Source organism: Pelodiscus sinensis, chromosome 3, assembly GCF_049634645.1.
Source record: "Pelodiscus sinensis isolate JC-2024 chromosome 3, ASM4963464v1, whole genome shotgun sequence".
NCBI classification, from domain to species: domain Eukaryota; kingdom Metazoa; phylum Chordata; order Testudines; family Trionychidae; genus Pelodiscus; species Pelodiscus sinensis.
The window spans coordinates 53,582,289-53,605,908 of record NC_134713.1 but is presented as its reverse complement, the minus strand read 5'-3'; the positions used below and the strand labels follow the sequence as shown (position 1 = coordinate 53,605,908).

Here is a 23,620-nt window from a genome sequence, read left to right as displayed (position 1 = left end):
TCACCCGGCAACCGTGAGAGGCAGTCTGCATTCTCATTGTCCTTGCCGGGTCTGTGTTTGACTTCGAAACGAAAAGGTTGTAAACTTAAATACCACCGCATTATCCGCGCGTTATTGTCCTTCATGGTCTGCATCCACTTCAGGGGTTCGTGGTCCGTCACCAGCGTGAAGGCGTTGCCTGTAAGGAAATAGCGCAGAGAGTCTATGGCCCATTTGACGGCTAACGCTTCCTTTTCAATCACTGCGTAGTTTCTTTCCCTAGGGAACAGCTTGCGGCTCAGGTAGGCTACGGGGTACTCCGTGCCCTCTTCCTCCTGCGCGAGGACCGCTCCGAGCCCCACTTCGGAGGCATCAGTTTGTAATATGAACGGTTTTTCGAAATCAGGTGGTCGCAACACTGGCCCTGACATCAGGCACTGGCGGAGCGCCTCAAAGGCCCGCACCCCTTGGGGCGTCCACACCACCCTTTGAGGGCGATCTTTCTTTGTAAGGTCTGTTAGCGGGGCCGCCAGTGAGGCAAAGTGGTTTATAAACCGCCGGTAATACCCCGCGAGGCCTAAAAACTGGCGGACTTGTCGCTTGGTGTGGGGTCGGGGGTAGTCTCTAATGGCTTGTACCTTGTCCAGCAGTGGTTTTAACCGCCCCCTCCCCACCGTGTATCCCAGGTACGATACTTCCCTGTTTCCGAATTGGCACTTCTTGGGGTTTGCCGTGAGTCCTGCTCGTTGGAGCGCCCGCAGGACAGCTTCCAGCTGTTGCAGATGGTCCTCCCAGGTCCTACTAAAGACGACAATGTCGTCTATATATGCCGTGGCGTATTCGCGGTGGTCTTCTAATATCTCGTCCATCATCCGCTGGAATGTAGCTGCCGCGCCGTGCAGCCCGAATGGCATGGTGACGAATTGGAACAGCCCAAACGGGGTAGCGAACGCTGTCTTCTCTCGGGCTGCCGGTGCTAAGGGTATTTGCCAATACCCCTTTGTGAGGTCGATTGTCGACAAATACTCTGCCTGCCCCAACCGTTCCAGCAGCTCGTCTACTCTGGGCATGGGGTACGCGTCAAACTTAGACACGGCGTTCAGCTTACGGAAGTCAATGCAGAAACGTGTCGCTCCGTCTTTTTTTGGCACTAGCACGATGGGGCTCCGCCACTCACTCCGCGATTTCTCCACTACTCCCCACCGTGTCATGTCCTGCAGTTCCCTTTGGACTGTGTCCCACAACTTCCGGGGGATGGGGCGCACTGGGTCTCGAACCTTTTTCCCCGGCTCCGTGGTGATTTCGTGTTGTACTAGGCTCGTTCTCCCAGGGCGGCTCGTTAGGCTGGCCGCTGCCCGTTGCAACACTGCCCGTAGTTGGCCCTGCTGAACCTGATTTAGCTCCCTCCCCACAGGGCTAGCTGCCCAGGTGACCTCTTCCTCGCCCCAAGGCCCAAACTCGATCTCTGTACTCAAGGCCTCTGCTAGGGGCTCTTCCCGTGGTACCCACCGTTTTAATAGGTTAATGTGGTACACCTGGCTTTGACGGTGCCTACCCCCCACTTGGACTTCATAGTCTACCTCTCCAATCTTTTTAATGACCCGGTACGGCCCTTGCCACTTGGCCAACAGCTTGGACTCCCCTGCTGGCAGCAGCACCAAGACCGGGTCACCCGGACTGAGGGTCCTCGGCCGTGTCCCCCTATCGTAGTGGCGGGCTTGGGTTTCTTGAGCTTTCTCCAGGTTTTCCCGTGCCCACCTCCCTATGGTCCTCATACGGTCCCGTAGCTTAATTACGTATTGGACGGCTCCCAGTGCGGAGGACGTCTGTTCCTCCCACCCTTCCCGCACTAAGTCTAGTATACCCCGCGGCCGCCGGCCGTACAATAGTTCAAACGGCGAGAACCCCACCGATGACTGTGGTACCTCCCGTACCGCGAAGAGCAGGGGCGGTAGCAGCTTGTCCCAATCGTGTGGATCATCCTCCACCAATCGCCGTAGCATTGCCTTCAAAGTTTGATTAAATCGCTCGACGAGGCCGTCCGTCTGGGGGTGGTAGGCTGCGGTGCGGATCTTCTTCACCTGCAGCCAGTTGCATAGCTCCTTCATTAGCCGCGACACCAGATTCGTGCCCTGGTCGGTCAAAATCTCCTTTGGGAGTCCAACACGGGCGAACATCTTTACGAGCTCGTCGGCTATCGCAGCTGCAGTGGTCTTGCGTAGGGGCACGGCCTCCGGATAACGCGTCGCGTAGTCAACTACAACCAAAATGTACTGATGCCCCCTCCGGGTGCGCTCCAGGGGTCCTATCAGGTCCATGCCTATTCGCTCAAAGGGTTCCGATACCAGCGGCATGGGCACTAGGGCGACTCGGGGTACCCGGGCCCCAGAGGTCCGTTGGCATTGCGGGCACGACCGGCAGAAATCCTTAATGTTCTGGTACACCCCTGGCCAATAAAACCTCTGGAGCACCCGTTGCTGCGTTTTCTCAGTCCCCAGGTGCCCTGCCCAATGATTGTTATGGGCCATCTCCATCACCCGCCACCGATACGCCTTCGGCACGACCAATTGGGTTGCCCCATCTCCTAGCCCCGGGACCCGATATAGCCGATCCCCCTGGATCTTGAAATATGGGCCTTGCCCGGGCCTCTGCTCGGCCTCTTCGCCCTCCCCCGGGGTGCTCAGTGCGTTCTCCCATGCGTGCTGTAGCGTCGGGTCTTCCCGCTGTAGGACTAGAAAGTCGCCCTTATCGACCTCTAGGGCTGCCAATGACTCTCCCCTCCCCGGTTCCTGCGGGGGCAGTGGCCCCGCGTCCTCCTCCTGGGTGGCCCATGCCTCGTGCGTGCCTCCCTGGTCGCGGGGGTCCCATTCCCCCAGGAGCCGCCGCAGTCCGGGCCAGTCTCTGCCCAATAACACGGGGCAGGGTAGCCGGGGTGTTATTGCTACTCGCAGATCCCCGCCCTGTTGCCCGTCGTGTATCTTCACCCAGGTCGTGGGGTACGACCTAGTGTCCCCATGCACGCATTTAATCCACACCGGGGTTCGGGTGCGCACCCCTTTCCCTAGCGCGTCTCGCCGCACTAGCGTCTGCCCGCACCCCGAGTCCAGTACGGCCTCCACTGCCTCCCCATTTAGGCGTACCTGCCCTGTTATACGGGCCCGGCTTACCTCCGATCGCGGCCCTCTCTGGGGTTTGGGCTGTCCGAACGTGCAGTCCATCATGGGGCATTCCCGGCGGAAGTGGCCCTCCTGGCCGCACTGGAAGCACGTCGGTTTTACTTGGGGGCCCGATGCTTCTTCCGTGCCCCTTTCGGCCCCGGTCCGTGCTTCCACTCTCTCGCGGTGCTCGGCCCCGCGCCACACTGGGGCTAATCGCCGTTCCGGCCCTCGGGTTGGGGGGCTTCTGGCCCTGGGCCCTGTGTTGCCCCGCCCTTCCTTCCCTCTGGGGCTGGGGTCTCCCCGACCCACCGGGTTGGTCACGGACCCTATCTTGCCGTGTCCTACTGGTGCCTCGGCCGCCATGAAGTGCTCCATGAGCGTCACGGCTTCTTCCATAGTCCCGGGCAGGTGTCGGCGTACCCATTGCTGGCCCTCCGCGGGGAGCACCTGCAAGTACTGCTCAAGTACCACCAGGTCCGCCACCTGGGCTGCTGTCTTATTAGATGGCTCCAGCCACCGCAGCCCGGCTTCCCGGATCCGTTGGGCGACCGCTCGGGGGCGCTCCCCCGCTCCGTACTTTGCTGCTCGAAACCGCTGCCTGTACGTCTCTGGGGAAATGCCCATCTGGTCGAGGATCGCCTCCTTAACCTTGTAATAGCACAACGCGTCGCGGTCCGATAAGCTTCGGTAGGCGAGCTGCGCCGGGCCGGATAGGTAGGGGGCGAGTATCGTAGCCCAGTGCTCCTGGGGCCAACGGGCCGCTATGGCCACCCGCTCGAACGTCACTAGGAACGCTTCGGTATCGTCCTCCTCCCCCAATTTGGCGAGCCTGATGGGTAATCGTACTGGGCCCGTCATGTCCTCCTCCCCCTCGTCGGTGGGTCCCGCCGGCCTTGTCCCATCCCTCAGCTCCCGAACTAGCTGTTTCTGCTGCTCCCTAAATTCGGCTGTCAGTTGCCGCAATGCCTCTGTCTGTTGGCTCTGTAATTGACGCTGGCTATCCACCAGCCACTCCACGACTTTGTCCCCATCCATGGTGCCTCAACCTATTTGGGGTGGCAATGGAAATGGAAGAGGGGGAAGGGACCAAGACCGAAAGAAAAATGAGGCCCCTCTCCTCCTGTGCCCTCCGTTACAGGGCCGCCACTGCCCACATTCTCCACCACGTGTCACGGGGCCGCCTGTCCGGGCCGCCGCCCCTCCTGTTGCCCCTAGGCCGCGCTCAGTTTAACACTTGACTCTGGGTCACCGGGCGGAGTGGGGGGTCCGGGCCCGCCCTCTCTCCGGACCCCAACCCAGGGCCCTGACACTGAGAGGTGCCCTCTCAGTGGTAGCAGGGGGGGTCGGTACCCCAAAACGCCCCTGCTCTCGGGTTACACAGCCCGCCCTGGGTCTTGCTCCACTCCGCCGACCCTCACTGTTCCGGGTACCCGCCTGTCCCTGCGGGCTCCCCGCTGCCTCGGCTGCCTCCTTGCCTGGCTCCCGTGGCTTGTTCCTCCCTCGCTCGGGCCCCTCCTCCGGCTGGCTTGGCTGCCGCAGGTCTCACCCCCGCTGCCGTTGGCTCCTGCTCCGCCGCCGCTGGCTCCTGCTCCGCTGCCGCTGGCTCCTGCCCCGCTGCCGCTGGCTCCTGCTCAGTCGGGTCCGCTGGCCCCGCCGGTTCCGCCCCCTTTCCCCTGGCCTCCCCGGCTCCTTTTATCCCCCCTCCCCTTGCCGTCCCTGGCGTTGCCCTCCCGACGTCATCACCGGCGCGCCCCGGCGCCGCGTGATGACGTGTCCCTCCGCCCCCGCTCGGGCCTGCCGCGCTGATTGCCGGCTCCGCGGCGGCCCCATCTGCCTCGCTCGAGTGGCGGGGTTGCTCCACCCCGTCACAATAGATTACACCACATGGATTAAAAATGCATTAAGATTTTATTAATAAAATTATTACTTTAGATAACCTTAACATTCTTTAATGGGGAATGTGAACTATACATTTTTGCCACTTTTCTGCTAATGCAGCATATTACTGCATAGCTTTCTGTGAAAGATTTATCAAGAAAATACATAATTTAGCTCCATCATAAAGTTTCCAGAAGTGCTGTAGATGAAATAGTGTTTTCAATAGCATCTACACCCTCAGTTTTATTATAAATGAATAGCCTTTTAAGCTTTGCCACTAGAAATACACAGCTGAAAATGCCCCTTTTATGCTGAAGTTAACAGATTTGCCCTCTCTGGAGAATTATAAAAATTAATGTACTCCTCCCTTGTTCGCCTCTCCCCTCTCTTACACAATTATCTGTTTAAATTCATAACTTCATGTAGCTTTCATGGAATGCATATGGCTCAGAGGATTTGCACTTCTGCCTCTTTTCAGTTTTAGTTGAGTCAGAGTATTTACCATTAAGTTCTTGTGCCACAGCCATCACACTAGCTTTTTTATTCTTGGTTCAATCCAAATCTATTCATGTTGATAATGACTAAAATAATTCTTTGACAGTGAAACTATATAATGAGTTTATTGCCTCAATCCAGTCCTTATTAAAAATACATCCACAAAAAAACTTGAGGACAGTCATTGGAACCTGTGTAATATATAATAATCAGCACCCTGAACCAAATTCATGACTGGTGTAAGCAGCTGCCACTCCAGTGGACCTATCACAGGTGAATTTGGTTCCTGGCTGGCATTCTCAGCAAAGGCAGATGTGATTACTGTAATATAGGAATGATGCATGATGTGGGAGCAGCTTGTGGGAAGACCTTGATGTTGATGTGAATGCTGTGTGAAGAATTAGTAACAAAATCTGACAACTTCAGAATAGAAAATTTGTATATTCCATTCCAATTTTACAATAATGATCTGAAAACAGAACCATCAGAAATGAGAATGGACATTTTCAAGCATGTACTACAACATTTCAAAATTTTATTTGAACAAAGCTGAATTTATATACTGAATCAAGCAAACATCTACATTTTCATGTTACAGTGTGAAAAGCCTTTTCCCATGAGATTTGAAGGGAAAAACTACATTGCGTAAGCATAAAAATCACATAACAAAACTAAAAAACTTCTTTGCTCCGATAACATTTCCACTAAAATGTCTGTTCCACAGTTTTACACAACCCTACTATCTATTTATGCTTTTGCTATAAACAAAGCAGGACTTTGGTCTATATATGTGCCACCATAATTCCTAGAGAATCCAGATTACTTCTGATTGGTAAATCCTGTATAAATTTAAAGATTTATTTTACTAGCGGTCAGCAGTTTGCCTAATATAAATCTTAAATGAATCAATATGTTCCATAGAATCACTATAGATAGTAATTCCATGCTCTAATAAGAATATAGCAGTAGGGATATACTATTCACCACCTGACCAGGACAGTGACAGTGAGGTTGAAATACTAAGGGAGATTAGAGAGGCTATCAAATTTTTCTTTAAAAAATCAATAATAATGGGAGATTTCAATTATCCCCATATTGACTGGGTACATGTCACCTCACGACGATATGCAATGATAAAATTTCTTGATGCCTTAAATGACTGCTTCTTGGAGCAGATGGTACAGGAACCCACAAGGGGAGAGGCAATTCTCGATTTAGTCCTGAGTAGAGTGCAGGATCTGGTCCAGGAGATAACTATTACAGGACCACTTTGGAACAGTGACCATAATATAACATCATTTAACATTCCTGTGGTGGGAAGGACACCTCAGCAGTCCAACACTCTGGCATTTAATTTAAAAAAGGGTAATTACGCAAAAATGAGGTCATATGTGTTCATTTTTTAAAATTGTATCCTTTGGTATATATGGTTGTGACTATTTTCTTCCACTATTTGATCTGAGGAAGTGGGTCTGGCCCACGAAAGCTCATCATCTAATAAACCATCTTGTTAGTCTTTAAAGTGCTACATAGTCCTGTATTTTGCTTCAGCTACACCAGACTAACACATTTCTATCACTACATTTCTATCACTATTCTAAAAGGTACAGTGACTCAAGTAAAATCCCTGTAAGCTGCATGGAAACTTTTCAAAGACATCATAATAGAGGCCCAACTTAAATGTATACCCCAAATAAAAAAACATAGTAAGAGACCTAAAAAAGAGTCACCTGGCTTTACAACCATGTAAATGAAGCAGTGAGAGATAAAAAGACATCTTTTAAAAAGTGGAAGTCGAATCCTAATCAGGTAAATAGAAAGGAACAAAAATACTGCCAAATGAAGTGTAAAAATGTAATAAGAAAAGCAAAAATAGATTTTGAGGAACAGCTAGCCAAAAACTCAAAAAGAAATAGCAAAATGATTTTTAAGTACATTAGAAGCAAGAAGCCTTCTAAAAAACCACTGGGTCCCCTGGACGATCGAGATACAAAAGGAGCAATCCAGGACGATAAAGCCATTGCAGAAAGACTAAATGATTTCTTTGCTTCAGTTTTCATGGCTGAGGATGTTAGGGAGATTCCCAAACCTGCACCGTCCTTTGTGGGTAATGAATCTGAGGAACTGTCCTGGACTGAAGTGTCATTAGAGGAGGTTTTGGAACAAAAAGAAAAACTTAACAGTAACAAATCATCAGGACCTGATGGCATTCATCCAAAGGTTCTGAAAGAACTCAAATGTGAAATTGCAAACTATTAACTATGGTTTGTACCCTATCCTTTAAATCAGCTTCTGTACCCAAGGACTGGAAGACAGCTAACATAACGCCAATCTTTAAAAAGGGCTCTAGAGGCGACCCTGGCAATTACAGACCAGTAAGTCTAAAGTCAGTACTGGACAGATTAGTTGAAACAATAGTATATAATAAAATTGTCAGACATGTAGAAGAACATAATTTGTTGTGCAAAAGTCAACATGATTTCTGTAAAGGGAAATCATGTCTTACTAATCTATTAGAGTTCTTTGAAGGGGTTAACAAACATAGGGATAAGGGGGATCCAGTAGATATAGTACACTTAGATTTCCAGAAAGCCTTTGACAAGGTCCCTCACCAAAGGCTCTTGTGTAAATTAGGTTGTCATGGGATAAGAGGGAAGATCCTTTCATGGATTGAGAACTGGCTAAAAGACAGGAAACAAAGGATAGGAATAAATGGTAACTTTTCAGAATGGAGAGGTGTAACTAGTGGTGTTCCCCAAGGGTCAGTCCTAGGACCAATCCTATTCAACTTATTCATAAACAAACTAGAGAAAGGAGTAAGCAGTGAAGTGGCAAAGTTTGAGGATGATACTAAACCATTCAAGATAGTCCAGACCAAAGCAGACTGTGGAGAACTTCAAAAAGATCTCACCAAACTGAGTGATTGGTCAACAAAATGGCAAATGAAATTTAACGTGGATAAGTGTAAAGTAATGCACATTGGAAAAAATAACCCCAACTATACATACAATGTAATGGGGGCTAATTTAGCTACAACTAATCAGGAAAGAGATCTTGGAATTATCGTGGATAATTCTCTGAAAACGTCCACGCAGTGTGTAGCGGCAGTCAAAAAAGCAAATAGGGTGCTAGGAATTATTAAAAAAAAGGGATAGAAATTAAAGACAAAAAATATTTATAGCCTCTATATAAAACTATAGTATGCCCTCATCTTGAGTACTGTGTACAGATGTGGTCTCCTCACCTCAAAAAAGATATTTTGACATTAGAAAAGGTTCAGAAAAGAGCAACTACACTGATTAGGGATTTTGAACGGGTCCCATATGAGGAGAGGCTAAAGAGAGTGGGACTTTTCAGTTTAGAAAAGAGGAGACTGAGGGGGGATATGATAGAGGTATATAAAATCATGAGTTGTATGGAGAGGGTGAATAAAGAAAAGTTATGTATTTTTTCACATAATATAAGAACTAGAGAACACCAAATGAAATTAATGAGTAGGAGGTTTAAAGCTAATAAAAGAAAGTTATTCTTCACACAGCATACAATCAACCTGTGGAACTCCTTGCCAGAGGAGGCTGAGAAGGTTAGGACTATAACAGAGTTGAAAAAAGAGCTAGATAAATTCATGGAGATTAGGTCCATAAAAGGCTATTAGCCAAGGGGTAAGGAAAGGTGCCCTGGCCTCTGTTTTTCAAAGGCTGGAGAAGAATGGCAAGAGACAAATTGCTTGATCACTGTCTTCAGTCCACCCCCTGTGGGGCACCAGGCAGTGGCCACTGTCGGCACACAGGATACTGGGCTAGATGGACCTTTGGTATGACCCAGTATGGCCATTCTTATGTTCTTTAAATACTTAAACTACAATAGTGGCTAGTTGCTACTTTTAGCATCATGAGGTCATTATGCTGGGTGCTGATGAGATGTGGAGAAATTAATGTGGCTTCCAAAAATCTGAATCCTGCTTGATAATTTACTTTTTTCTCTTCTTAAGACGGACACAACTTTTAATCATTCTTTAGATTTCCAAATGAAAAAGGCAGGAAACATGATTTGGAACTCTAATACAGCATAATTCAAAGTTGTGTTCAGGGTCATGTAGAGTAACCATTTCCACATAGTGATCTTAGAAAGAATTGTAATTGAGCCTGAGACTGCTAAAGTTTACTGGCACACGATTCGCATCCAAGAGACTTAGCCACTAGTGAGCTGTAAAAGGTGTATAAGCTTAAGACAGCTGGGGTACTAGGCAAGAGGGAAACACTACAATACTCCTCAGATTCACATAAACCCCTGCCCACCGGGGAGGGAAATGTGCTTGAACTACTTGCTCAAACTTTAAATAAAAAAATATCAACTGAAGCTTTTTGTATAATGAAGTGTTATTAGCTGCAAAACGTTGTTTCTCAAAGTGTTCCATGGGCCCGATTTGAGAAAGCCACTAGTGGGTCTGTGCCACTTTGTTTACCATTGGTTCTGGTTCCCCATTTTCAGCCAAGGGGAGCCGTGGGAACTTGGTTATGTCACCGGAAGTGGCCTGCCATTGGCTCTGGTTCGCCTTTGCCAGCCAAGTGTAGTGTTTGATTTCAGCATTAATCTAACTTTGCTACAAAAGCTCTGTGCCTCTCATTATTGTGGTTTTATTTTGTCAGTGTAGCAGAGAGTTAAATCAATGGGAGGAGCATTGTAGTGTGTACTCTTACACTGTTTTGTCTCTGAAAGCTGACTTTTGTCGACAAAGCTATGGAGTATAGAAAAGGCCTACTCCTTATATGGAGCCAAGTAACCATGAGGATAGTTTTATAATAATAGTACCATCAGTCTCCAAAAAGAAATCAGTGGAATGCAAGCAAATAGAATTATGTAACATCAAAGTTCAGAGAAATCAACTTCTTAAAATTCAGTATCCATAAACTACAGTTGAATACTCAATTTCATCTTTGCTGCTTTGTGTATATGCCTTTAAATATGGCTTCTCTATTATTTGTCATACATGGTATTAAACAAACTGGAGTTTTCTATACAACCTTAGATATTCTGTAGAAAAAAGCCACTGAGCCCATGCAGGGTTGAGTCTATAAAATACAAATAAAAAATTAAAGATTTCTAGCTAATACTTTTTAAACAACAAACAGTCTTGTGATACCTTGGAGACTAATAAATATATAATATCATGAGCTTTCATGGGTAAAACCTGCTGCACAGTGATTGCCACACTTTCCACCAAGAGGGCAGCTCTCATTTTGGTGTTCTTGCAAAGAAAGGCAGTAGAGAGCACCACACACAGTTCCAGGAAGGTGGCTTTCCACGTATGAAAGTATGCTCATCATCACAGTCCTGTGTAATAATGCAACCCCACAGCTCAGGGATTGGTTCTCCAAGTCCCAATTTGATGGTCCACTTGGTACAACTGCTCTGTGAACGTCAAAAGTCATCTGGAATTGTTTCTTTCCATGGCACACAGCATGGCAGGCATCACAGATTTGTGTTCAGATTCACAGCTCTTGAAATACTGCAGGATCTGCCATGTGTTCATAATGCTCATCACAAGATTAGAGAGCAATGCTGGAACCATGCTTTCAGGCAGAGATGGCAGGCACGCAGTCTACGAGGGCTGTAAAATGTTGTTGGAAGGCCATGGAATGATGGGACATTGATCCTGCAACCATGATGCACTGTGCACCATTCCCTATTCCCACAACTCTTAGCTGGAAAATGTGGTGGGTTGACCAGTAGGATAGCTCCCCACTGTGTGCTTCTGTCTGTGTCAGTGTTAAAGCACAAACTGTGAACAAACTTCGCCAATGTGAGGAGTGTTATATGAATATGCACAAGTGATTTAATTATAACTATTTATGATTGTTGGTGTAATTTGTGGCAACTTAACTCTGTAGCACAGACATGGCCTTACTGTGTGTAAGAAACAAGATCCCAGCAGAGAATGCTAAAGAATAATATTTCTGCCTGGAAACAGAAGGAGCTCTTGAAGCACTCCATGGACAGAGTATTTCAACCACAACTTTCTGATTTTGTGTCAGAATTACATAAGTATCCGATAATGAAAGACTCCAGAGCAGAGACACTTCAAAGATGTGTTGTTCTGATGTGTTTCTAGGCTCTGAAAACAAATTAAAAATAAACTAAGCATGTGTGCTTTTGAATAATGATATAGCAATTTACATACTTGCCAACACTGGAAAGCTATAAATAGTGATAGTTTGGGAGAAAAAACAGATCAGTACACTTAAGACCCAATCATACCCCCATTAGTTGCTTATTTTTTTTCTTTCAGTTTGAACAGTCCTAACATTGAGCTCCTATTATGCCTTTACTGTATTACATGACACTTATTATAACACAATGCATTGGTCATCATCAGCTGACTTGGAAAAAACAATTACAATTAGTAACTATTTTAAAAATGTATTTAGGTCATTCCATCTCAATTCAATAAATAGTCAGTTTTTCTGGATGACCCTGAATTGCTACACAGTCCCTGTAAACTAACCTAAACACTTGCCCATTATAATTACAACAAATCTATTATATGGATATGCTTTTTCTTTCAACATTCAAATGAAACTAGAGAGGGAAGCTAATGAACAAAATGGGGATAGTCAGTCCAAAGATAGCAATTTTCTTCTACAATATCTGACCATTCAACTAGATCTCTAAAAAAACTTAATGACAAAATGGTGCATCTCAGAAAATAAAACCAGCTCTCTTTTGACCATTTTCCTTTAACTGAAGCCTGTGTACAGTACTAAATACTTATTAGATCAACTATTACATTGTTGTGTTTCTGTGTCATTTCAGGCACAAACCCCGTAAGAGACATAAAGTGCAGCATTGAAGCTGTGCTATGGTAGTGCTTTAGAAAAGAAGCTAATGCACCAATGAGAGAGCTTCTCCTCTTAACATAATTAATCCACCATCATGAGATAGCAGGTTTGTGAATGGGAGAGCTATATCAACAGTAGAGCTGTCTACATCTAGGGGTAGAGGCTTAAGGTCAGTACAACTATGTCGCTCAGGGATGTGGATTTTTCATACCCCTGAGTGAAGCAGTTATACTGATATAATTTCATAGATTAAATGATGACAAAATTTTTGAAAGCACCTTAGCAATAAGGAAATACAATGTTTTCCTCAGTTAGCTTTCCTAGAGGCAATAAGCCTGATTCCCATGTCACTTGCACCAGTATAAATCAGGATTGCCTGTACTGAAGTGAAAGAAGAGAGTGTAAAAACAGTGAGGAATATCCATAGGACAGTGAAAGTTCAAGGTTACACCTTTTGCCCCATTCTCATGTGTCAATCTTAACCTGAACAGACCGGCTTTAGCTGTGTGCAGGTATTTTAGTCTTTGTGCCTGGACTTTTGTGTCTCTATTGTGACAGCCAACAAAAATTCTTATAGCGATATGTTTTCTGTTATGTGGATATCTGTCCTTAAGAAACAAAACTGAAACTACCAAATCACTGAACACATACCATCAGATACCTGAAATATGGGGATTTCTTTTCATTACTATTGTTCCTGGCCTACCAAGTGCTGCAATTCTTCTTTTATAATGCAGAAAATATTATAATTAAGATCAGCCTGGTATTCTGGCACCATTTAATATTAAGAACAAAATTCCCCAGGTTTTCTGGAAACTTCATTAAATATCTAATTATGCAGAATATTCACTTTTTGATTCCTAAGCTTAACAGGACTGACATTCATTTCATGGAGTGAAGATTAACCCTGCACATGAAATATCAAAAGTGATATAAATAGAAAAAAGATGTGATACTAAATTATAAAACACTACTATTTTATTGTACTTTTATCTCAGAATAATGAATAATTGCTGGAACCCTATATCTCTTGATGTGCACATTTCCATTTGATTAAAACTATTTGTCATACTTTAAGTATTATATTTCTTTAATAACATAGTAAAAGTTAAAGATATTATCTTAAAATAAAATTCAACCTCAACAGAGTTGCTCTTATAAGACTAGGCTTTCTAACAGAGTCACCTTACAGGGCACAGACTCACAGTGCCATTTACCCTCATTGAATACAACCTTCTTTATTTGCAATTTATTTTTCTGTAAAGAATACGCTGCTAGAAAGTGCACAGTCTAGGTATTACGGTCTTTGCATTAGTAACCCAGAATACAGCTCTATTTAGAATTTATCACTGTACCTCTGATACATAAGGAATGTTCCACTCTATGTAATATTGACCACATTCCTTTGAAACCATAGTTCACTTCAGATTCTTTCATGCATTTATTTATTACAGAAATAAATAATGTTAACCAAAGTCCTCTTTCCTTTCTACAAACCAGGTGCTATTAGTTTTTCTTTTAAAAGTCACCTTAACCCTCCTCTGTCCACAACTAACACTATCACAATGAGCATTGCATGGGTACTCATATTCTCCACACAGACTAGAGACATGAGAGGAGTGCAGTTGTACATGACAACGTAAGACATGAACTTAACACCTGAAAGAAATGGCAAGAGGCAGCAGTAAGAAAGGACTAAAGCATCCATGCCATGGAAGAACCTAAGGCTCTCTTCCTTATCTGGCTATTCCCCCATTATATCTTGTGTGCTTTCACACAGGTTCCTTCCACAGAACTGGGTTCCAGGTCACATTGGCATGTACCCCTCAAATGTATCATTCCCATACCTAGCCTTCCACTCCTGCACAAGGTTCCACCACCAACCAGCCTTCTGAATCCATGGAAGAAAGGTCGGATTTGAATCTTATTCAATAAATAGTGGATGTCAGAATAAATGTATGGCATTTCTTATAGCCTTTAATAATCATGAATGGTAGAGTGGCATCCTGTATTTTTGAGATCTGTTTAACATTTAAATGAATCATTTATTATTCATCAACAGAAATTCTATAGCACAGCTCCACTTGATGTGAAACTACCAGCTGCACAATACTGTATCCTTACGCACTTTTTCTGATAATAATAAATAAAAATAACACAACGCAAATACATTTCTATAAAAATTCTGATACAAAAATCTGAGGAAACATTACTACCTGCTCTTGAAAGGTTACATTTAGTAAAATTCAATTCCTCCCTCTTAAATACTTTCCATAAGATACAATTTTCTGGAAAATGTCAACAGTGCAGGGGCAGAGCCAAGATACAAATGTCTGAATTCCAACAGCTGCAGAATCTTAAGACAGGTCCCTATTAAAGGTCCCTCCCAATTCTTATCTAAAGTGTAAAAAAAATCATGAAGGTGGAGTACACATACTCTTGCAAATTCAGTTCACAAAATGAGACTGAAAGAAAATAAAAATTTTAAATCTCCCAAGTTATGATGCACAGAGCTATTCAATAGTAGAATACGCATTAACAGTCAGACCAAAAACTTCTTTAGCCACTAAGCCATGAAGTTCTACTACACCTGATCTAGTCCTCCCCTTCTAGACTTTTAGGAAATAAAAAACTCCTCCAAACAATCCCATTTTTTAAAGAATATAAAGAATACAAGGTGCATGAAAGACCCTAAGAACTTTTAGGCTATTTTTAGGTTACAACTATCTTGAAGCACAGATTAAACAAATACTATGAATGGCTCGCTAACTACAAAAGCAGCTTCTCCTCTCTTGGAATTCACACCTCCAGATCAGCTACTAGAAGTGGGCCTCATCCTCCCTGATTGGATCCACCTCGTCATCTACAGCCTGATTCTGGCCTGCGTATTTATACCTGTCTCTGGAAATTTCCACTACATGCATCTGACGAAGTGGGTCTTTGCCCACGAAAGTTTATGCTCCAACACTTCAGTTAGTCTATCAGGTGCCACAGGACTCCTCGCCGCTTTTGCGGATTCAGACTAACACGGCTACCCCTCTGATACGTTTCAAAATAGCATTTTTTGAAAGAGCACCATGATGCAATTATGCAAATGAAGCACAGGAAATTCAAATCCCAGCTTCATTTGCAATTTCAAAGTATCTAATTTACATCTCTCTGTCGAAAGAGGGATGTAATCTAGACAAAACCTGAGTGTACTCCTTCTGGCCTGGAGAACAAGAGACTGATCATAGGGGTGGGGGAGAAAATAGAAATTAAATCCCCATCCCCCCCCCCTCTCTCTCAGTACTATGGACAGGACAACCAGGCTTTTCTTCAGCTCTTGATTAGGAAAAAACCCCAGCATGTTGTATGGACTTTCTAAGGGGAAAATACTTTCCCGTCTCACATTTTCCTGTTTAACACACACCGCAAATAAGGACTGATGAACACTAGGATTTCCATAATATATTTCATATGTAAAATATGTTTCTGAATTTAAGCCATGGTAACGTAAGAGGAAATATTGGTGATCCTTATGGCAATGTTTAGTTTGAGTAAAATTTGTAAAAATATTAAATCTTTCCTTAATATAGATCTGGAACTGTGCATTTAATAAATAGCTGTGGAGGAAAAAGATCAACAAATAATACATCCATTGACTCACAGATCCTCTGACTTATTCAGAAATTTGACAAGTTGATCCACAGCAATTAATAATGACGGGGCCAACATGTATGCATGGAAACTTTTACCTCAGAGCTCTTTTCCTCTATGAACATAAACTATTTCCATTCTCAACATAAAAATTTAGGTTATTAGAAGTCCTCTATATCCTGAGCAAATATTAGTAAATGAAATTACTCTGACTCATGATATCACTTCAGCAGCACAGTAAAGACAACCTGAATTCCAATTCAGAAAAACACACACACATTAATACTAATAGCGAACATCATGAGTTTCTTGTGCTAGTAGCAGAAGAGCGATCCATAGACCTAGATGAGGGTGGGAAATCTCAGGCTTACCTGGGTCTGGTCTCTGATCCAAAAAAAGTCTCATGGTTCCCCTCTCCCCACACACATTGGGGAACCCATAAAGGTGCTTCAGCCCCCCGCTATCCCACCAGGAGGCTGGAGCACACAAAATCTACTATGCTGGCCCCTCCTAGGCTCTGGTATGTGAAGGGAATGTGGGGAGTCTCTTTCTCCTTCTCAGTCAGGGACTTCATCAGTGAGGGTTTTGTTTTGTTTTTTTGCTTCTCACTTGTATGTATGCAGCCCCCTACTTATTCTTCTGTGGGTGGATGGCCCCCAACCCTAAAAAGGTTCCCCTTCCCTGCTATACATCTACGATAAAATGTAGGCGAAAATGTGTTTACAGCATAGTAGTAGTGGCTTTTTAATTACTGCAAGTTAAAAGACAAAGCTATAATATATATCTGGTAACTTGCTTCGGGTAAGTTAAGTAGTTTTTATATGATTACACAAATTAAAACTTCTTCCGTTCTTTGCCCTCCTCGTCCTGTAATGTAAAATTAGGTTAAATGAAATTCAATTTTCAAAAATTCTAATGAAGAAAAGTGCAGATACACAACATCGATTGAGAGACTGGAATTATTGGGTTTTTCCTGAAGATTAATTCCAGACTTCCAAATTTAGTTCACAAACTGACTTCCCATAAGAACTGAAATGAAAAAAAAATCAGTGTAACCATTTCTTTGTTTACTAATTTTTATGTGTATATTTTAAAGAAATGAATCTAACTGGATCTGAAGAACTACTAAACCGTATATTTACCCAGTCTGGCTAAAACACTGTAATATTCTATATTTACTGTAAAATAATTGCACATCCGTTCCAAATGCACTTTCACTGCTACAAATGGAAGACAGTTTTAATGACAGTTAAATACTATAAAGGAGTAACACTGAGCTGCCTTTAAATACAGAGATAAGCTATGTTAGAGGGATTATTGTATCATCTGAAGAGCCTGATTCTTAAATAAGATACAACTTGCTGTACAAGATACAAACCAAGAAAGGGAAAATCAAAATGATTACTTCATCCTTTAAGCCTATTACCACAATTTAGAACCAATAAAAGAAGCAAATACCATTATTTGAATATACTTATAAAGACATGAAGAATAGCTAATCTACTGCTTTATATGACATTAGTGAAAACACTAGGGCTGTGTCTATACTGGCCAGTTTTTCCGGAAAATCAGCCGCTTTTCCGGAAAATCTTGCCAGCTATCTACACTCGCCGCTTGAATTTCCACAAAAGCACTGACAATCTCATGTAAGATTGTCAGTGTTCTTGCGGAAATACTATGCTGCTCCCATTTGGGCAAAACTCCTTTTGCGCAAAACTTTTGCGCACAAGGGCCAGTGTAGACAGCCCAGATTTGTTTTCTGCAAAAAAAGCCCCGATCGCGAAAATGGCGATCGGGGCTTTTTTGCAGAAAAGCACGTCTAGATGGGCACGAACGCTTTTCCACAAAAAGTGCTTTTGCGGAAAAGCATCTGTGCCAATCCAGATGCTATGTTCTGAAAATGCTTTTAACTGAAAACTTTTCCGTTAAAAGCATTTCTGGAAAATCATGCCAGTCTAGACATAGCCTAGATGGGTAGTGAAAAAACCTCAGCTACCTGAAGCAATCCTGCCCAGCCCGTTGTCTGTTTAACAGGTACCTGGACATCTTGAGCCTCCTTATTCCTTTAGAGGGAGGCTGTCTCTAGGGGCTGTTGCAAGGGCTTGCACTACACCCGAAAACCAGGGATCATCTGTCTCCTGGCCCTTCTTTGTCATTGCTGCTAGCCCTACTAATGTTGCCTTCCTCTTTGAAACTTTGGTTCCTTAAGACTGCCACCCAAGGTACCCCCTCACATGCCCCAATGTATCGGGGGCGATCTGTTGCAATAGGGCCGCAGTAGTCAGGAGATTTCTGACAGTGCTACTACCCACAGGACAACATGGGAAGGCTGCTGTAACTTAGACAGGCCCGCCATCTCCTACGTCACAACACAGAATTTCACCCCAGTAGTATTTATAAGTAGAGTGCCTCATCCCCATTGCCTGTTTAAATCTCCCTGTTTTCCAAGCTCCCAGATGGGATCCCAGGAAAGAGCGCAGACATCAAGGCTACGTCTACACTACATCCCTTTTTCGGAAAAGGGATGTAAATTAGACGTATCACAATTGCTAATGAAGTGGGGATTTAAATCTCCTGCGCTTCATTAGCATAAAAATGGCTGCCACTTTTTTTCGGCACGGAGCTTTGCCGGAGAAAAGTGCCAGTTTAGACACTGATCTTTTGGAAAATAAAATCTTTTCCGAAAGATCCCTTATCCCTCTTGAAATAAGGGATAAAGGATCTTTCGGAAAAGGCTTTATTTTCCAAAAGATCAGCATCTAGACTGGCGCTTCTCTCTGGAAAAGCTCCGTGACGAAAAAAAGCAGCAGCTATTTTTATGCTAATGAAGCACGGGAGATTTAAATCCCCGCTTCATTAACAATTGCGATATGTCTAAATTACATCCCTTTTCCGAAAAAGGGATGTAGTCTAGACATAGCCCAAGGGTGTTCCAGATATAATAAGTAGTCCTGTAGCACCTTAGGGTATGTCCACACTTGCCCCCTAGTTTGGACTAGGGAGGCAAATGAAGCATACCGAAGTTGCTAATGAAGCGCGGAATTTAAATATCCCGCGCTTGATTAGCATATTCTCAGCCGGTCGCCATTTTAAAATGCCAGTCGCCTGATTTAACTTGCCACGTGTAGACGCGGTAGTCCATTCTAAAACCCTTCCCTTGAATTAACTGTTGCTCCTCATTGCATGTCTACACGTGGCACATTAAATCGGGTGACCGGCATTTTAAAATGGCGACCGGCTGTGAATATACTTATCAAGTGCGGGATATTTAAATCCCGTGCTTCATTAGCAACTTCGGTATGCTTCATTTGCCTCATTAGAATTTCAGTCGCCTACATTTGCATCCCTAGTCTGAACTAGGGGGCAAGTGTAGACATACCCTTAGAGACTAAGGTGGGTTTTTCCCATGGAAGCTTATGAATCAATCTGTGTTAGTCTCTAAGGGTACATCTACACTTGCTCCCTGGTTCGAACTAGGGATGCAAATGTAGGCAACCGAAATTCTAATGAAGCAGGTATTTAAATATCCTGCGCTTCATTAGCATGATCTCGCCAGTGTATTACTCCGCTCAACAGCTGTTTCGAAAGTGAAAGTGCGGACCGGGACGCGTTAGTTCGAACCAAAACCCTTGGTTCAAATTAACGTTACTCCTCAAAAAATGGATATTCATAACACATGAACATATGGATCAAACAGTAATGGGTGTGTGTATATAATATAAAATACACACACACAGCGTGCAGCATACATAAAATTAGGAAGTAGTTTACAAACCACATTAGCAATTTTTCTTTACAACACCTTCTACAGCTTCACTGGAACAATCATCAACAACAATAACAACAAAAAACAGATGCTGAGTACAACACAAGAAAGATAAATCCTGGAAAAGAAATATAGGGAAAAACATGGAAATATGCATATTTAGAACTGTTAGTTTAGGTATTTAATAGTCCACATAACCCTGGGTTGAGATAGCAATTGTCACTGTTACTTTAACCTACATTCCGCTCTATTGTCATGTACCATTATCTAGAATTTTAATAACCTAGAAGCTCTTTTTGTCTTCTATAGTATTCTATCATGAGGAAGTGGTCTGGTAAGCTACTTTAAATGCACTGTTTTTTATTTCTGATATGTTGTATGTGCAGTGTATCTTTCTACCTGTAACCAGTTAAATAACAGGCAATGTTATTTCTTAGTGATGGTAATGATCCATAAGTAGTATTTTAAGGAAATTCTTTAATTTTCACCCTAAGCTGTACACCCCTAAAATAACATTAATAAAATTACACACACATAAAATAGAATTTATATTCAGAATGTAACAGCAGGCTGAATGGTTTATTAATTAACTAGTTATGTTGCTAGAGTAGCAGCATCTGTGAGTAATTGCTAATCCTATCTTATCCTCATCCTGAGACACTCATAAAAGATGAACACACTTAAATAACTAGAATGAGAGATCTCCTACATTTGACATGTTAAAAATCAAAGCTGCATCTCTTCCTCAACCCACTTTTATGTCACGTTCAATCACATAGCCAAATGGAGTCAATTGTGCCAACAATTGCACTGTAGTATCACTCTATGCTACAGCCGGGGAAACATTCTGTTAGATCAGATTGCACTAATTATATTAGCCACTGACTTTGTGTTCAACAGCATTAAATGAACAGCAGGATCTTTTTTTACCAACAACCAAACTGGACTAAGTATCATGGCCTTGGTTTACTCCAAATGAACCAATAAGTGGCATGGTATTTCCTTTTGCATCAGCTTTGCAGCCCTTCAACTAGTTTTGTTCAACCTCAGTCACCTTCACTGAGTCAAAGGAACACAACTGAGTGCCCAGATAAGAACTTCCAGAGCTACAAAATCCATACTAAAATACAGCCACTTCTTGGTACCCTGCAATTCCCCTCAAAGCTCTTCTACTCCTGTGAGGCATGGGGATTTTTTCTATTGATTAAAATAGGGATTGTGGTTGTGTGCCTGTGAGAGGGAATAACTTAGGTAAAATGGAGTTGGAGGGCTGGCTAAGAATCAGGTCATCACTTGCTTCCTAGGTACTCATCAGCTACTGTGCTATGAAGTGCACATTTTTAGGAGGAAGGAAGGAAGGAAGGGAGCCTTAAGAAAAAGAGTTTAAGATTTTCTGTCTAAGACAAATTGGGAATTTCACCAGTGCAAATAAGAGTGGCATATGGTGTAAAAAAATTGAGGACTCTTTGCTCCTTTATGGTGGAACTCTGCTGTTTAGTCTTCTTACGATAGGATGCCGTTAAAGACATTGGGACTAGTTCTCCTCCCACTATTGCTTGTTTTGCATCAATATAATGCCACTGACTTCAATTAAGCCACTGTTCACAAATCAGGCCTTCTCTGTTTTTCTTCTGTCTGCCTCTGCTCTTCTTTTTTGAAACAGTAAGAGGTTTGGGGAAGACAGAAAGAGTAGGGTCCACCAGAGATTTGAGGCCACCATACAGTGCATATAAAATGTGTTTCTGAAAGAGAAAACAAAAAGACTAAGGGTACATCTAGATTACAGGGTTTTGTCGACAGAAGTTTTGTCGACAGATGTTGACATATGTTGCAAGAAACCATTCAAAAGCAAGTGGGCAGTCATGTGACAAAGGAAAGTTAGGGCAGATATACATGTTCACACTGCAGTGGCATAGCTATACCAATGCAGCTGCATGACTGCAGCACATCTACTCAAGATGCCGCATGTTGATAGCAGAGAGCTCTCCCCTTGGCACAATAAACCACCTCAGCAGAAGTCATGTTGGTGGGAGAAGTTCTCCTACTGACATAGCACCATGCACACAAGGTGAAATTAACTGCTCTCTAAGTGCTCTATTCTTGTCCAAAACAAGTATTTTTAAACTGTTGGACCTGTACTCAGTGATTATTTTATTTAAAAATGGATTACTATACCGATTGTTACTATATTGAGCTTGACAGCAAAATTCTTCAATGGCTTAAAGGAGTGAAAAATACCTTCACTTACTTCATAACATAATTGAAAATATCTTCTACTTAATGCTTTATTTTCAATCTATGGTGACTGTGTAATATGGGAAATCATAAATATTGTCCATATACACTACTTGCAAATTTCCAAAATTCTAGACTATTTCCATTTTTTAAAAAAAATACCCAGAAATTACACACAGACTTATGGCTTATTTTCATAAATAAATGTATAAGCAATTGAACTAGTACCTCAACAAAGAGTAGCCAGAAGAAATGTATAAAAAGATACCTAAATTGTAAGAAGTTCATCAAAAAAGCCTCTGCTATTTACCCACCAATTTAATGAAGTTACCAATCTATGACCCTCCAATTTAACCTCTTGCAAAACTACTATATGTAAAATTTAGGAAATTAAAATAAATGGTTACTCACTGAGCAAAAACTACATCGAATCTTAGTTGATTCAGCTGTATTTTCCAGTGTTATATAAAAGCGTGCATCAAAATTGTTGAGTATTCTAGATGAACTCTTGAACTGCATGAAACTTTAGCTCTAGTTGATACCCTATGCACATTGTCTCATGTATTGCATTGTGTGGTTAATATATAACTTAATTCAAGCAGATTCAGGGTTACAAAAGGAACCCGAGCATTCTCAAGCAATGTATTTTAACCATATTTTATTTAAAAAGTAATCTGGAGTTTTTACTATGTGTTGGAGGGTTCTAAACATTTCTTATGACTAACTTCTTCTCATGTTCTTGTACAATTATTGTTTTTCCCCTTTTAAAGAGGGACAAAAAATGAGAACTTTTTAATTATAAATTTGGGACACTGATCACTTAAAAGTCTGCCCGAGCAATCAATTAGAAGATAACATGAGAAAGGAACCGGTAATCTTCTCCTTATTGACCGACTACTGTGTTTCCTTACAGTGGCATTAGAATTCATAGGATCATAGCGTTAGAAGAGACCTTAGGAGGTCTTCAAGTCCAACCCTCTGCTAAAAGCAGGACCTATCCCAACTAATTCATCCCAGCCAGGGCATTGTCAAGCTGGGACTTAAAAATCTCTAGGTATGGAGATTCTACCACCTCCCTAGGTAGCTCATTCCAGGGCTTAACCACCCTCCTAATGAAATAATTTTTCATGACATCCAACCAAAATTGGCCCCAGGCTGACCCTTGGAGCACTGGGTTTCATACTGACTGCCAACCAGACTTCAAGCCTGATGATCTAGCCACCTTACAATCCATTTATCCAATGCATACTTCTTTAACTTGCTAGCAAGAATACTGTAGGAAACCATAGCAAAAGCTAGTTCATGAATGCACACCAAATTCCAGGATATGCCAAGGTTACATGCAGAGATTGTGGTTCTTGAATATATTCTCTGAATACTCCTTGTATGATGTGGATGCAATCCTTAAGATACTAAAGAAGGTGTTAATTACACTGATATTGATTCTGTCTTGGCCTTCTTTTATGTCTGAAAACTGCTTTTTTGCCACAAATGGGAGGAGGCAACCCTGGAATAATTTCTGTAATTTCCAACCAGAAGTTATGCTTGACATTAAGGTTATCAGTGAAAACAAATTTGTGGTGTCAGAAATTAAAAATGTGTTAAGACGATTAATGCATTGGTAGAGCGGC

At 43.0% G+C, this 23,620-nt stretch overlaps 2 protein-coding genes across 4 annotated transcripts in view; both read right to left on the bottom strand.

The window, feature by feature from the left end:
* KCNQ5 (potassium voltage-gated channel subfamily Q member 5) overlaps positions 1-23,620 on the bottom strand; it is a 451,318-nt gene that overhangs the window by 335,790 nt on the left and 91,908 nt on the right. The gene's annotated exons all lie outside the window — the stretch shown is intronic.
* On the bottom strand, positions 42-5,004 carry LOC142827811 (uncharacterized). The gene is made up of 2 exons (XM_075923768.1): positions 3,147-5,004; positions 42-178 (listed from the first exon to the last, which is right to left on the bottom strand). Exons 1-2 carry the CDS (start codon positions 4,170-4,172, stop codon positions 158-160), a joined length of 1,047 nt encoding a protein of 348 aa, XP_075779883.1. The 5' UTR covers positions 4,173-5,004; the 3' UTR covers positions 42-157.

Excerpts from the sequence above, each read along its gene's own strand:
- LOC142827811 (XM_075923768.1), bottom strand. The coding sequence starts at position 4,172 with ATGGATGGGGACAAAGTCGTGGAGTGGCTGGTGGATAGCCAGCGTCAA. Across the intron at positions 179-3,146 it reads AGAGAGGGCCGCGATCGGAG|GCAACGCCTTCACGCTGGTG; the intron begins GTAAGCCGGGCC and ends ATTTCCTTACAG.